The sequence below is a fragment of the Centrocercus urophasianus genome, unplaced genomic scaffold (genome assembly GCF_019232065.1).
Source record: "Centrocercus urophasianus isolate 14NV4802_14NV808 unplaced genomic scaffold, USGS_Curo_1.0 seq_36, whole genome shotgun sequence".
In the NCBI taxonomy this organism is placed as follows: Eukaryota; Metazoa; Chordata; class Aves; order Galliformes; family Phasianidae; genus Centrocercus; species Centrocercus urophasianus.
The window spans coordinates 5,434,958-5,450,594 of NW_024884933.1; the positions used below are offsets into that span (position 1 = coordinate 5,434,958).

A 15,637-nucleotide genomic window follows, 5' to 3' on the forward strand; every position below is an offset into this window, starting at 1 on the left:
TGATATACATATATATATTTGAGTGTGTATATTATAGAGTGAATCGTATTGTTGCTTTTTAAGTCACAAAAGCACAATATAAATATGGAATTTCCTGTGACCTCTTTTCCCTGTTGTAATAAAAATACATTCTTTACAGTTAAAGTAAAACTAGTGCAAGTCCATTCTGCTGCTCCTGTTCACCCAGCTGACCAGATCTGTATCATTTACGTGGCACTTCATACTTGAAAATGACGCTGAATATTTTCCCTCCAAGGCGATCGGCAAGCCAGGAGTTTTTGATAACAGCAAGCTTGAGGCTCTCACACTTCAAAGCCGCGTAGTAATTGGTGTGGATGGCACGACCCATGCCTTCAATGATAACCAAGTCTGTCTTCCGTTCTCTGACCAGCACAGCCAGACCTTTATCCAGGCGGCTGAAATGAGAGGTATGGTTAGAAATAGTCATCCTTGCACTACAGCTGAAAATGCAGATGTTCTGAGGGTCCTGTCACTTCGAGGAAACGTGGCAGGGTATGGAATTACTGATGCCAATAAACAGTAACACCTTAATCAAAATAAATGGGATATATAAAAATATAGTTTTAAAAGCTTCATTAAGTGTGTGCAGGATTGGGATTTGTGAGAAAACACAGGTTAAGTTCTATGTCCAAGAGAGAACGGCAGTTAAAAACAGGTAACATGAAGTGCTTCTTACAGTCACGTGGATTATTGATGACATGTAATTGCTGAACAGCAAAATGATAAACAAGCTGTAGAGCAACTAGTAAGGCTTCATCAGCATTACAAGTCTGTAATGCAGACCAACTCAGTCATTTTTGTGAAGGGTGGCTAAGGTATTTCAGCACACAGACACAGGCTCAGGTCATCCTTCATTTGACAAATGACAAACTTGCCATTATACCTCAGATCTAGACAAGGAGAACTTGAACCCGTCTGGACCAACAGCAGCTTCTCTTCCTTCAGCGCAGATCTTTAATTGAAAATAGGAACAAACAAAAAGTTACAGTCATGTAAATATGGTAATGAGCCAGAAAGAATATCTGAGTATTCCTTGCAAAGGCTTCTTTTCCTGCTAGGAAATCGCCCAGAAACACACTTCCATGAGCAGCAGGTTATCTAGTCAGCTACCTGTCCTCTACAGGAAACAGGCTGGAAATAGCATATATTTCCCTCAAATATTTTTTTTAACAAATAAAATACACTATTTTAGTAGTTTGAGTCCTTATCAGGGATGATACTGACAAGAAGCTGATATGTATACTGTTAAATATAATTAAGAACTGCTTTCTAAATTTTTTGCCATAATTGAAGCAAATCATCATTTGTACCTTACTTCTAGTTGCAGATTTCAGATAGTAATAAACACAAATAAGGAACTCCATATGTAACCAGGAACTTGCTTCTTCCTTCTGTGCTTTTTAAGATACGTTATGAAGACTGTTTATATGCTTACTGAATAACTGGATCCATTGCTGCTATCCGTTCAGCAACGATCAGGGATTCGCTGTAGGTGACATCATTTAGAGCAGGGCCAGAGTTACAAGCCAATATAACCTAAGGCAAAGATGTCAAAACAGTTTATTGATGAACACAGTCCATATACGGTGTTAGAGCTGCCTGTCTGTTTGAAGACTGCCTTTCTCTGGCTTATGTAAGAACAGAATCAAGAAAAGAGAAAGCCTGAAGGCCTGGTCCTTATTTTCTCCTCAAACTAGCCAACTCCTCCAGGTGTTCTGACATTACAGATCCTCCATTAGAAAGCTTAGCTCTGATCTAACCCCTGTTCTGCTTTGCAGTATACTTAGTTAAACCTCAGACTTCCAGGAATTTAGGGACAAGCTCACTGTCTCAAGTTAGATCACTCCCACTTTAGGTGCTATGAGCTGGTCTCATACAGTGCACTGCCAGAAGGTATTTAACAAACCTTTCACCAGTTACAAAAGCTCCATTATGTATTGCCTGTACAATGAAAAACCACTTACCTCTGTTCCTCTAGAAAGAAGCTCTCTAACAAAAGGAAAGACGCCTAAAATTATGTCTATTCCACTGTTATCTGCGAAAATTAAGGCACATTTATGAGGGGGACCCTCCTGCAAGAGAAAACCAATGCATTTAGGATTGAGTTCACAGTTAATTTCACAGACTAGTTTGTATTATTTAGAAACACCGGTTTTAAGACCCAAGATTTTATAGCCCTGTATTTATCTAGATCTATTCGATGAGCATAGCTCATCAAAACTTTACCTACCCTTATTTTAAGTGAAATCAGTTTCTCTAACGCTGTCTTTGCACAATTAATTAAAACTGTTTATAGCCACTCCACTTGACAGCACTTTTTCAAACTCCATTAATTAAACCTATAACAGCCAATTAAACACGTCTGACTCCAGCAACTGTGAACATGAGCTTCCTTCAGAGGGGTGGTTAGGCTTTGAATCACGTTTTGTTATGCCATGCAGCTGGAGAATACCATTCTCTAGAATACAAGCAGCAGCATGGATAGCTGCCTATGTGGTTTTTAGGGTAAACCTACCTTTGTGGCTGTTACAAGCTAGCATGCTGTAGGGTAAACAGGATTCCCTTCTCCAGGAAAGGGGAGGATGGACTGCTGGGGGCAGTGACATCCTAAAATAAAGAGACATTTCCTATTCTCCATTAACCTTTAATCTGTCCTAAATCTGATGTTATGAAATGCAGTTCACTCCAAGTTGTACCAGCAGAAGAACTTCTGCAGTGAATACCGTGTAATTTTTAAGATCAGTTTGTCAGGATGCTGCTTTTTAGCAGTGTTGTGGAGGAATAACTCCAGGTGTGGAGCCCTCAGTACAAGAAAGACATTGAGATTTTGGAAAGGGTCCAGAGGAGGGCGACTAAGATGATCAGGGGGCTGGAGCACCTCCCCTATGAGGACAGGCTGAGGGAGTTGGGCTTGTTCAGCCTGGAGAAGAGAAGGCTGCGGGGTGACCTCATTGCAGCCTATCAATACCTGAAGGGAACCTACACCCACGAGGGGAGTAAACTCTTCAAAAGGGCTGACAACAGCAGGACTAGGGGAAATGGATCGAAGTTGAAGGAGGGAAGATTTAGGTTGGATGTTAGGGGGAAGTTCTATACAAGGAGAGTGGTTAGGCCCTGGAACGGGCTGCCCAGGGAGGTTGTGGATGCCCCGTCCTTGGATGTGTTTAAGGCCAGGTTGGACGGGGTCCTGGGCAACCTGATCTGAATGTGTGTGTTTGGTGGCCCTGCTAGGCAGGGGGGTTGGAACTACATGATCCTTGAGGTCCCTTCCAACCCGGGTGATTCTGTGATTCTGTGTAATAACTGACACTTCTGTTTTAAGATGTAATATCTAATGATTTGTAGCAAATTCTGTCCATCATTTCCAAACCTGATGAAATAGCAGCAGACATCCCCCAGAGGGAAAAAAAAACCACAACAAAACACGTTGCTGATTACTTTCAGAAAGCTCCACATTACTGTCATTTTTAGCCTGGCTACTCAGATGAAGGAACAATCCAAGCATTACATTTGGATTCAATTTTTCAAAATTACAGGTCTAGTTAAATAGAAATAAGTGCCCTGATAAAGAAGGGACACTACGGTTATGTGGAAGAGCTTTGAAAGCAGCTGGATTCCAAATGCTGCAGTTCCTGAAGAAAGTAAGCCAAGAAGCTTGGTAAGTGACAAAATGTCTGTTTTATTTCTGTATGGTATGATTGCTGGAACTATTAGTGCTGCACTAACAGAATTTGTTTTGAGCTGTCTGAACAGGGCTGTGTTAAATGTTAGAAACAAGCTTAATAGGGTTGTTCCATGAGTAATGTATTCAGTTACTCAGTGATCAGTGGTAATTCTGGACTCGTACCTTCAGCCGCTCTAGCCACTGACTGTAGGAATCTTCTAACCAGGGACGTTCTGTGTCACAGACAAAATTGTATTAGCATCACTTTTAGGCAAAGAGTAAATCTGTACATTATGCAAAGCAGGAGGTGTCTCTTTAAAGATATGGAATATTTGAACTCAGATTTTGAATGTTAAGGAGTTCCTGAACTCTTAATTATTGGAAGTTCAACTACAGTAGCCTTGGAATAGAATTTTTCTGATAGCAATAGAGTCATATGAGCTAGCTCTCATAATGGCTTGTTCTGAGATGGCTGGTGCTGCTGTTCCTTGGGACATTGCTAAGACAGGACTGGAACCATTACAGGAAACAGCACAGGCTATTCAGGATATGCTGAGTATTGGGGCAGCAGAGAGGTTTTTGGGTTCCACTTTGTTTGGAACACAAAAAGCAACATTCCACTGAGATTGTATTTCAGATAAACTGGCGAGTGCTACTGAGTCCCTGTCACAAGCAGAACTGCCATCTTAAATACCATTACACTCTTCTTTACTCTCTTATTAACACAATATCCAGATCTAACCAACACTACAGATCTCCCCCCTATACCTTGCAGTTTTGACTTGGCTTCTTCAAATCCAAATTGTGGCTCACATTCCAGAACACTGTATCAGAAGAGAAATAAAGGGTACGCAGTTAAGTAACTTCAGCTCACTTAATTTGAATACTTGTATAGCAGGCTGTTGGCAATTTTATTGCAGGATTATAACTGGGAGTATGGACAGGTCCAGTGACTGAAAAATAGATCCACCCTTAAAAACAAAAGGCTTGCATGTACATTAAATTAGGGAGTTAAATTAGAGATCAGCAAGCACTACTCTATGGGGGAAAAAAAAAAAAACAACAAACCTTTGGATCTGCAGATGACAATAAATACAGTAATGATCTAAACTATCATAGCCATAAAACAACACTTTACAAAGTTAAATCTGGATATCTGTCTACAACATTTTGAGTTGTATTTGTGTGTAGGCAGGAAAAAAAGAAATTAACTAAATACAGGTTTTAAAAGCCATTCCTATTGGCTGCATGTATAGAAAAGTAGCTTCAAACTTAGCTGTGATGAGGATGTACATAATGAGGCTAGATTCTAAGCTGCCAGTTAAAATATTGCTCCACGTGGGCAGTGCTTGCCAGTCAAGTCTCATAAAGTGCCTTCAGTCCAGTACCAAGTGATGTTTAACTCTTAGCTTCTTCCTCGAACAGAGGGAGAGCTACACTTAGACAAGTGGCAACCAGACTAATTGCTGTGACTGGGGTCAGTTCAAGTTTCTGCAGTTGTGGGCAGCATTAGAACGCAGATCCAAGTAGCCTCAAATCACCTTGTTTTGAATTGACTTGCATTTTTTTGTTATTTACTCATGAGGGGAAAACTCCTCAAAGATGCAGAAAGGGAAAGGAAGTGCTGAACGTTTGCTGCAAAACAGTGCCCACCTCCCCTACTCTGTATTATCATCCCCACAGAAAGAGGTAAAATCTAGAAGTACAAAAACAAAGATATTTCAAAACTGACAGCATTTACATCCTTTTCTGAATTTATGGCTGCTGACAGGATATATGGAAAGAGAGCTCTCAAAATGGCAGCAGAAATGTATGCTGATCGAAAACAACTGGGATTTAGTTATTTTAAGAGACCACCAACCTGGCTTACAGCCCATTGAATATACACTCTGATATCAGGGCAACTGTGGGTTACAGAGAGAGCACATTTTCTACTATAGGAAGATAATATCAGCTTAAATAGAACACATACTCAAAAACAGAGCTAGTAACAGCTACAAACAAAGAGCCAGACTGCAATATTAGGTGGTCTGTCATTTAATTCAAACATTCAGTGATGTCTGCCAGATTTTAAGGGTGGAAACAAACTTTGCTGCACCGCAATAATGCTTGCAAATGAACAACCAACATATGATTAAGGTTAAATACAAACTACAATGAGATTGGTGCATTTCATTTACTTATTTCTACAACAAAAACAAAAAAACAACAGTTGGATATTCTATATCTTAAAAGGGTGCTTTTAAAATATTTAACACCTACTCTGAGACTGCTTTTGCTCCCCAGTCAAAGACATTCCCCGCAAGAAGTCCTTTCACCAGAGCAAACTGCCTCTCCTCCCAGCCTAATGAATCCAAAGATTCGATTACGCTTTGAAAACATTTTAAGGCTATGCCATTTTCTTTCTGCTTTACCTGTAAGAAAGACATGAAACATCGCATTTACGGACAAAAAATCCTTACCCATCATTGGCTGTCTCAGTCCCAAGACCGTGTTCAAGCATTCTCCTCTACGTTCATGGCCTCTAATGGACCAACAAGTTACTGTTATCAGCATGCTTAGTACCAACAAGAAAAAAGTTCCCTGGGATTCTAATAAACAGCTTTATTAGTGCTAGCATGTGTTCTGTAGTCTGAGAATTACTTGTCTTAATACAGGAGATCTTGGGCAGACGGGGAGTGGGAGAATGGACACAAAAAAGAGAGACTTAAGTAGCAACATCAAAACCAGGTAACCTGGGTGAGAAGGCTTACCACTAGCAGTTCTGCAAAAGATGGGAAAGTGTGGGTTGTTCTAATTTTTGCATCAGAAAGTTCATCATCCTACATGCTTAAAGACTCTTGACCCCTCTTCTATCGTCAATGAGCTCAAATGTTACATAGCTAGTTCTTTTTTATAAAAAAAGGTACTGAGTGCCACCTTTACATCAAGATCTTTTGTTGGCACTATCTTATCTGAATTACAAAAAAGGAAAAAAAGAAAAAAAGCAATCAATAACTGTCCTGAAAACAGCAACAACCAACCAGTTAAACTGTTAATGTCTTGTATGTAAGCCATTACTTAGACAAAGCATTCTAGTACAGAACAGTGTCTTGATCTCACACTGCCTGCCCTGTAAAGCAAGAACAGCTTACCTTCGAATAAGGATCCGGAAAATTGAACTCGTTTAAACAGTGTTCCCTTGTATCCAAAAGACTTCTAACTGTTAAGGTGCCATATGCACTTTAAAAAGGAGAGGGGAAAACAGATCAACTACTTCAAACAGAAAAAAAAAAAAAAAGTAATTTTCTCCTGTTTTTCCATTAATAGGATGAATTCCAGACAGGTACAGCATGTAAGACAAACACCTCAGTTAGAAGTCTTCACATGCCACAAGTGCTGAATACTGCCACTAAGTGGTACATCTATTAAACGGATTATTTAAACACAGAGAGGGAAAATGTTCAGAGTAAAGATGCCAGGTACCATTTTTAGTAATTTGAAGACCTTTAGTCATTTTTGTGCTGAGATAGATGGAATTTTTCTGTTAAATTCTAATGTTTTGTTCAGAGGACCTGACACATCAATTTGTTACTGCCTTCAGCCTACTTAGCTTTAAGCTTGCTCTGCTTAAGAACAAAAGCATTTATGTAGCTTTCAGTTAATTTATAGTTGGCTTCTAATTTGCTCTGCTCAGCAGAGGTGGCCAGATTACAAAAGCAGGGAAACAAGGACACTTACAAAGGCTGCTGTCTGAGTGTCTGGAGCTTGTTCCAGTACTTCTGTCGGAACTTTTCGGCTCTCTCAGGTGCATCAGCAGAATCTGGCTGGCTGGCTGCAGCACGCTTTGCTACCTGGTAGAGAAATGAGGCACTGGAGTTACCACTTGAGTTCTTCCTTCTGTGCAACTGACCTGAAGCTTGGGATGAACAGCAACCCCTCCATCTGCTCTCTTTTTCTGCTCCTGCACACTCACTTGTCCCTCCCACACAGTACACTCCAGCTTTCCATTAAGCCAACCACCAAAGAGTAATTTTAAACACCTCTTTCCTTCCTAAACATTTAAAGTTGGTTTGGGTTTTTTTTGTTATTGCTGCTTTTTGGTTTTTGAACACTGTGCTTTCAGAGGTGAGCCACAAGTTCCACCTATTTAGAGAAGGGTAAAAACAAACAAGAAAAAAGGATAAGGGTGCGGGTGCACATCAACACTCAGTGTTCATTCTTTCTCTATGACAGTAAGGTCAGGTCAATGTGTTCTCCTAGTGTTTTTCTCAGCCCCCAACTCAACACTTGTGAAGTTTCTGATTCATATTTTCAATTAAGAGACAGGGAAGAGGTACTTATTTGCAATAGGTTTGACATACAGGTGCACTTTGTTGGTTGAACAGCTTGGTCCACATGAAGTATGTGGACCACTTGTAGGTACAACTCCTCTAATATTTACCCCATCCAACGCCTCCTCAAAACAAGTGAGCCAGTATTTTCTGGCCATGGCATCATCTGTGAGGTCAACAGTGTCTGGAATATAGGTTGATGGGTCCTTCAGCAGTGGCAGGTTAACCAGCGGTCTCTCCAACCTATCCATTTCAAACATGTCAAACTAGGTGAAAAACAAAAGATTTATTAGAGCTTACTCAGAAATTGATTCACTAGAAATTAAACAAGCACAAGGCCTACAGAAGCCCATTCTCAGACAACTCAGGATTGCAGACAACTGCACGTTAGTATATGCAGCCATTAACAAGACATTCTATTGAATCTGTCAGATTCAAAATTCTGAAGTACAGTATTTCAACTGTAGCAAAGCCAAGCTACCTCAAAGAAAGGGCAGCAGCAGCAGGCTGTCTTTCTCCTTTAGTGATGCTGAGCAAGACAAAGTAGCAGGCACAGTCTTTTAAGAAATATCATGTCAAACCATCACACGTGACTTAAGGCACCATGTCAGCCACTTTTGGTAAAGCAGCACGGTCCCAGGGGTGAGAAGCAACTAGATTTTAAAATAGCCATCTAAGTTCAGATCAGTAAGTGCCAACACTCATTTTAGGAAAGGCAACCACATACTGTACCACTCCGGGTCCTCTGCATGGGGTAGACATCAGGTGATGTGCTCATAAGACCAGAACTCCCAGCATAATTCTCTCCCCAGCTATATTGATTTGGATCTAGAAAAGAGAAAGAGAGAGACACATAATCTGAAAATAAAACTGAAAATACTCACAAGAATGAGTCTACAGCCAGCATCTCTACAGAGAAGCTGTTCCACTGCAAAAGCCATTTCTCTTTGTCTTTAAAAATATATTTATTTCTTCCCCTCTAAGTCCCAACAGTTATATTTTAACTACTTGCTGAATCATCCAACTCTAAAGAACTTCAAATGAGACACAAGATTACAATTCAAAAAGCATTTTTTTCTTAACCCCTTTCTTTTCCTAATCATTAAGAGCTATTGAAGAAATCCTGTTCTTTAAGCACCATAGATGGCTAAAGCTTCTATTATTAGAGAGTTGGGGGTTTTTTTTGTTTGTTTGTTTTTAAATGTCCATCATTAACAGAATAGATTGCAGAACTCTCAGAGCACAGTGTAAGCTTCACATCAGCGCTGAAGTTACTTTCAGATTTTTTTCTTTAGAGTTTCTGGAAGTTGAGACGTTTGCCATACGGCCAACAGAACAACAACTTTCTCACCTGGGCAGCTCTGAGCTGAATTCCTTGCTGTTATCTATGGAGTGGTACAAAATGGCTTCCACTGTTCTGAGATATACGTGATATTTACTAAAGCTAAGTACCATAATAACCTGTGATTTGTTCCACTACGATGAATGCACTGAATGGCACGTAGCACAAAGAGAAAACAAGAAAATACAAATGGCAGAATTCAACCAAAGCATCCTACACCCAGAGAATGCTCGAAAGAATTGTCTCATTCTTTATAAACATTTATGAGGCTTTTCACTCTCAAATGAACACAGTTTTGAGATGCTGTTCTTCTTCAGTACATTAACTGAATTCAAAAGCTGGCCTCTTTATGAGGAAGAAAGTTCTCAAACTCAATTTCCCTGATTTGATTTAGAGGCATGACTGCAGAAATGCAGAAAAGAGAAGAGCCAAATCCTGCTGGATTCTCAGAGGCAAGCAGGAAAACAGTGAGAAATTATCACACCCTTGCCAAAATATATAAAGCAAAGCCCAGCATCTGTGTTTATTAGTGCCAAATGTGTTTATCTAGGCAACAACTTACATGCAGCCTCTTAAGAGAAACTTGGACATTACACTGACATTTCAGAACACAGCATATACAGAACATAGCAATGCTGTACTTACTGTCTTGTTCAGCTCCTTTTAAAAATGCCCCAATGGCTCCCAGGTAGCCTTCATGTCTCAGGAACAATGCCTGAACCTCTCCCTGCCACAATATGAAACATTGCAATTGGATGGTCCCTGATGGCTAACATTACTTCTTTGTCACTAGATTTACACTTAAATTTAATAGAAACAACTAGAAGATGATAATATTCATTTGCACTACACTCTAACACATTCAGTAACTTTAATGGTGCACCAAAAAATGGTGTTTCTGAAAGACAGCTTCAGGAGGAACGGCTAACATACATCATTCCACAATTCTAAGACAGCTGGAAAAAAATTACATGCAGAAGTGGTGTGTATTTTAAGCCTACACAACCACAGAAGCAGAGGGAAGCCAGTGCTTCACTAGAAAAGACTGCTGCATTATTCCATGAGTACTCAACTCCTCTTGCTTGAACAGGCTGAAAATGTAAGACCATCTGATTTCCAGGTCATCAACACAAACGTGTCACTGTGCATCCACCACACCCACACCACTGGTTATTCTATTTCATACTGAACATGCAGCAACATACAGTCACCCTGTATATTATCACAGACAAGCACTTTCCCCACGAATTTAACCCAGTTTAAGTGTTAACAAGAACGGTAGGGAGAACAGGATCATCCCCCACCTAACACCCTTAGTTTTCTTATGGTGAGACGTTGTCCCCTCTGAAGGAAAATAAGCTCTGTCTACAGCAGGTCACGTAGGAAAAGTTAACACTGGGCTTAGCTGTAGTGAGGAAATACGTAATTCACAGTGAGATTCTGTACAGATAAAACTGTGCTTACAAGAATCTAAAGCTGTAGTTTTCTTGAAACTCAACCAAGTTCTTACCCTAACTTGCAGAAAGACTGCAAGGTTAAACAAGGGGAAATACAAGCATTTTATAGGAGTCTCTTGCCTGAAGCACTGAGGAAAAAAAAAATAAGTCATCAATTCTGTAATACTTCAGTATGCAGTGTGATGGTGGAGGAACTGATCCACCTGTAACAAGCAGTATGTGAACTTCTGGATTAGACCATTGTTCCACTGAAATATCTTTAGTGTTTGCCACAGCTTGAAAAGCTGCAAAGAATTACAGCTTGCTTCCTTTTTCAAAAGGAATTAAAATATATATACATATCAACCAACCAAAAATTACTGATGCTAGTTGCTAACTATCTCAGCAGAGCAATCCAACATTGCATAGCCTGGGGGTGAAAAGAAATAGGTGAAGTCAGCAAGAGGAATTGAATAATAATGGTAGCTATCTAAACAAATATAAGAGCCCAATCCTTGGCAGCTGCAAGACACACTGTCCAACAACCACCAAACAAATAAACAGAGATAGAGGCCAAACAGAACTCCTAGGAAATTCACATTTGTTTTACCCTCCCACAACAAGGCCCTGCCTTACCTACCTAACCCCAGTCCTTACTGAATGTGAGACTTAGCAAAGCTTCCCAATCACCTAGAAAAGATGCCTAGGCACATGAATTTGCAATTAGGAAAAATTCTGTTTCCATTACCTTTGAGAAGAAGTTGATACTGAAGGTTATTGTGCGCATGGTAACAGGGTGACCCCGAATAAAGAATCCTCCAAAATATATTTTATCTAAGTTATGGAGTTTGGCATAGAGGCAGGCAAGCTGACCAATGTCATTGCTGATCATATGGAGTAAACTTTTTGCCATATCTTCTTTGGAAAACTCTTAAAGGAAGCAAACAGTGAGCCAAATTAGTACAGCTGAAGAATGCTCAAAATGTTTTTACATATATATATATATATATATATATATATATATATATATATATATTATTTTTTTTAAGCAGAGGACCTACAGCCAGGGCTGAAAAAGACCAATCTGAAGATAGAAAGAAAACACCAAGCCTCCATAAAATATAGCCTGAAAGAAACCTGCTTGAAAGGCCAAGAGTAAATGGCATTGACTCAATTTCACCTCTTTAGGAAAGGTGGATCATCTCTCCATCTAGGTATGTGATGCACTGCAAGTATTTTATTATGACACTACAAAGAAAGCTACAAATTTCTGCCATACATCTTTTTCTGGACAAACAGAGCCAATTATTTTTGCATGTGGGAAATATTTACATTGGCAAACTTATGACAGATATTTTTTTGTTTGCCTAGACTTCCAGAATCCCAAACTGAAAATCCAAACATCTGCTTGCAAGGCAGTCCCACTTAACACACTTATTCAATAAAGTATTGTAGGCAAAATATGTAGGTGAGATCATGAGAAGGACATGAAAAGGTGCTTATTTTTCAGCTCTACTTGTTTGAGAACACGCCAAACATCAGACACCAAGGGCCAGGGGAGATGGTTGCATTTCTTCTCAATAGTTTCAAAGAACTCTAAACAAGTGGAGCAGTGCAGGCAGCAGTCCACATCCCCTCTCAGCCCACATGCATGACATCAGAAAATGGATACGGCAACACGTATTTTTGCTGATAAAACTGGCAACTATTTTTCCATCCTTTTAAATGTCTGGAGGAAGTTTGTACAAGTAGCAAATCCAATCTGACAGGCAATAGAGGGTATTATTTGCATGCAAATCTTCAGTAGATATTTCTATACTAATACCTTTATCTGCTGTAGTGGATTTCCCAAAGCTGCTTGCTATCAGGTTCCCACTCAGCCCCAGAGTCTGGCAGGCGCCTCCATACACATCTTTCACCAGCATGTCTACGTTTGTGTGCTGTCCCTTGGAAGCAAGTTGCAGCAATTCATCAAATTTCTGAGGATGAGAAGCAGAGTTACTGCAAGTATTCAAGACAGCCAGAGATCCTTGCCCACACGGCAAGAGTTCTGAAGCACTCTTATTGACAGAAAAAAATATGGGCTTTGGCTTGGAACCAACCCTGCCAGTAAAAGATGCATCACTTCTATCTGGAGTCCACATCTGATCATCGATCTTAAGTGGAGAGCCTTTAATGATGAAATGCACAACCATCCTCTTAAATGATCTGCAGAGGGGTTGGATCACAGGATCGACCTCAGTCATTCTGTGACTCTAACCTGCAAATATTTTGTTGCAAGTTTCATGAGAGCTAAAGGTTGAGTGCAAGATGAATCACCTTGTCTACCCTGCAGTAATCTGGAGAACTGGAAGCTCTCTGGCAAAATGAAGTCATCCAGAAATGGTACAGCATTAAGTAAAGCACAATTTGCCAACTTCTCTCCTACATGCAACCCCAGTGAATAAAGAATTAAAACTAGGTGGAAAAACAACTTTATCCAACACCACCGAAAGGATTTATGATATTTCAGCAAGTAAATCACCAAAAAGTTATCCCAGTCTAGCACCTTTAATCTCCAGATTAATGCATATGAAACAGAACCTTCACGTATCTTGTCTTGGAATGAAGTCAGGAACACAGCAAGTAGAGTTAAGTCTTCTTGAGGCAAACAAAAATATAAGATTAAAAAATGAACAGACAAAGTCTGTCTTTACAGATGCAGAAATGCATGGATGTCCCTGAGATTAAGCTTTAAAAAACAAAAAAAAATCCTGCATCATCCTAATAGCTTGTATTATGAATTTGCTAATGCTAATTCCCACTTCTACAAATACATTAAAAAAAAAAAAAAAGAGCAGACACTGTCATGTTCCAGGATTTCTTTTTGAAATGCATCAAACAAAATATTCTGAGTATGGGTCTTCCCTTTGACATTTTCTTATCTAGTGGCTATGTAACTCTAGCTTTTTCTACACTGGTGACATTTAGTGACTCCTATTTAAGTCACATGCAACTCTGAGACAGGAAAAAACAGCATGATTGAAGAGCTGAGCTAGGCACAGCAGTACAAGATCAGGCTTTATTCTGGCACATCACCAACCTGAGATTTAAGCGCTGAATCCCTGAAAGTGAAAAGAATAACAGAGGTGCAATTCCCCTTCCCTACTCTCACACATTTTGCAATAATTAAGCACTCTGTTTTGCTCCTGTGGATGCTCCTGCAGACTCAAAGAGAATCACTATTTTGCCACAGAGCATTTAATCACTTCTGTCCCCGCATTCTACTTGTATCCTTTTGCACGTAAAGCTCCCCTTTATGCTTCAGAAGCATTACAGGTATGAACATAAACCAAGCATTCAGCCTTTATCTAACAGTCCAGGACCACACGCTCCTCATGGAGGTCAAAACTGCCCCTTTTCTTTCTGTACAAAGACAGCAGTTCTTAAATAGAAGAATGCTCTGCAAGAGATGCACATACACATTTTTCCACATCTTCTACTGTGCTGATATTGGGCTTCTAATTTCCCATACAAATACCACATTGAATCATCATGTCTCCCTGTTTAAAGCGTTTGGCATTCCACTATTTCAGGCTTTCTCTCAGCATTTTGTATATTCACACGCTCCTTAACGTTGAGGTTTCGATACCTTTGTTTTAGTGAGCAGTGCTCCAAGGCCCCAGAAGGTTCCACCTCCAATTGAGCTCCCTCCTATCCATTCAAATTTGTCTTCTGATTCTACCTGTCAACAGAACAGAGCACATTTATCTAGAAAGTCCTATTTTACTGTTTATTAACAGTTATAATTTGAGAGTACATGAACTTCATGAGAAGTGGAATTGGTGCAGGCAGAACAATTTCACTGCAGAAATACCAGGCAAAGGGTTATCCAGAGATACAGGTTCCCCACACCCACCCCGAAAGTAGCACTTAAAATCTTTGTATTTAATTACTGGGTGAGAATCCTAAATATGGATATTAAATTTAATTCCATAAGCAATGTACGAAAAGTCGTTCTTATCTGACAGTCTTTGTCCTATCAGTTCATAGAGCAACTTCTCTGAATACCAAATTAAATGTGATTTGAAAAGATTAACTACAGTGAGGAATGGAAAAGCATTTCCAACTCTGTAAGAAATTGAAAGTTAAAAAAACAAAGTGATTTTCATTCTAAGTTTTGTATCACCCAACAAGAAACAGCTACAAATTTAAAGTTTTAAAGTTTCAGCTCATCTTCCTCAATTCTACAAAAACCAAAACAAACAAAAAGACCCAACAGATTTTAGCAACCACTCACCTTCACTATCGAAACCCCAGAGCCAATGTTCACCAGTAAGTATGGGAAAATGTTTGGGTGATTTGTCTGAAATCGGAACTCTGTGTCTGAATCCTTCTGGTATGCAAACACTTCATGGGGGATGTTCCTCAGCAGAAAGTTGCATCCTTTGATCAGGCAGGTCATTACATCTTCTTTATCTACTCTGAAGTGGGGAAGGGAAAGGAACTTAGAAATGTCACAGCCTCCCCGATAACCAAGCGCTGCTTCAGAACATTCGTTTTTAAGACTTTACAAGTCTTTACATGCAGCAAAAGTCCAGATCTTTTAAACCACGAAACCCAGCTTTGCATACACTCCACCATTCAACTTCAGTGCCAGAACACACAGACCAGAGTGAGGCTGCAGTTACACAGTCGCTTTGATCCTCATTAATCGTTCCTCAGTAAAATGCTCCTGCTCCTGTCTGTGTCTCCATCGCTGCTCCAGTGCTCACACAGCTACATGTGTGCCCATGTGATAAAGCAGGCCAGGAAACCCATCTGGCAGTTAACACAACACAACTATTTTCTAACGTGGCCTAATAATCTATTGCTCTTCCCA

The 15,637-nt window shown here is 39.8% G+C and overlaps 2 protein-coding genes across 6 annotated transcripts in view; one reads left to right on the plus strand and one right to left on the minus strand.

Annotated features, from left to right (window-relative positions):
* The window catches only part of LOC122167091 (probable glutamate receptor), a 29,689-nt gene that overhangs the window by 13,576 nt on the left and 476 nt on the right, over window positions 1–15,637 (plus strand). The window contains exons 12-14 of one of the 5 annotated variants that reach the window (XR_006170958.1): window positions 257–428; window positions 3,558–3,679; window positions 11,829–11,990. The gene's annotated coding sequence lies outside the window, so the exon portion shown is untranslated. Of the gene's footprint in view, window positions 1–256; window positions 429–3,557; window positions 6,302–6,342; window positions 6,416–11,828; window positions 11,991–15,637 lie in introns of those variants that run through there. The other 4 variants (XR_006170957.1, XR_006170956.1, XR_006170959.1 and 1 more) reach the window with 4 other exon arrangements.
* PANK4 (pantothenate kinase 4 (inactive)) overlaps window positions 1–15,637 on the minus strand; it is a 20,103-nt gene continuing 4,466 nt past the window's right edge. Inside the window, exons 4-19 of the mRNA XM_042831363.1 lie at window positions 15,056–15,239; window positions 14,408–14,500; window positions 12,602–12,755; window positions 11,525–11,706; window positions 9,986–10,067; window positions 8,726–8,826; window positions 8,109–8,264; window positions 7,406–7,518; window positions 6,820–6,907; window positions 5,948–6,099; window positions 4,454–4,509; window positions 3,869–3,918; window positions 1,986–2,093; window positions 1,457–1,557; window positions 905–973; window positions 1–416 (exon numbers count right to left, since the gene is read on the minus strand). Of these exons, the coding sequence (XP_042687297.1) occupies window positions 203–416; window positions 905–973; window positions 1,457–1,557; window positions 1,986–2,093; window positions 3,869–3,918; window positions 4,454–4,509; window positions 5,948–6,099; window positions 6,820–6,907; window positions 7,406–7,518; window positions 8,109–8,264; window positions 8,726–8,826; window positions 9,986–10,067; window positions 11,525–11,706; window positions 12,602–12,755; window positions 14,408–14,500; window positions 15,056–15,239 (1,903 nt within the window). The 3' untranslated portion in view covers window positions 1–202. The remainder of the gene's footprint in view (window positions 417–904; window positions 974–1,456; window positions 1,558–1,985; window positions 2,094–3,868; window positions 3,919–4,453; window positions 4,510–5,947; window positions 6,100–6,819; window positions 6,908–7,405; window positions 7,519–8,108; window positions 8,265–8,725; window positions 8,827–9,985; window positions 10,068–11,524; window positions 11,707–12,601; window positions 12,756–14,407; window positions 14,501–15,055; window positions 15,240–15,637) is intronic.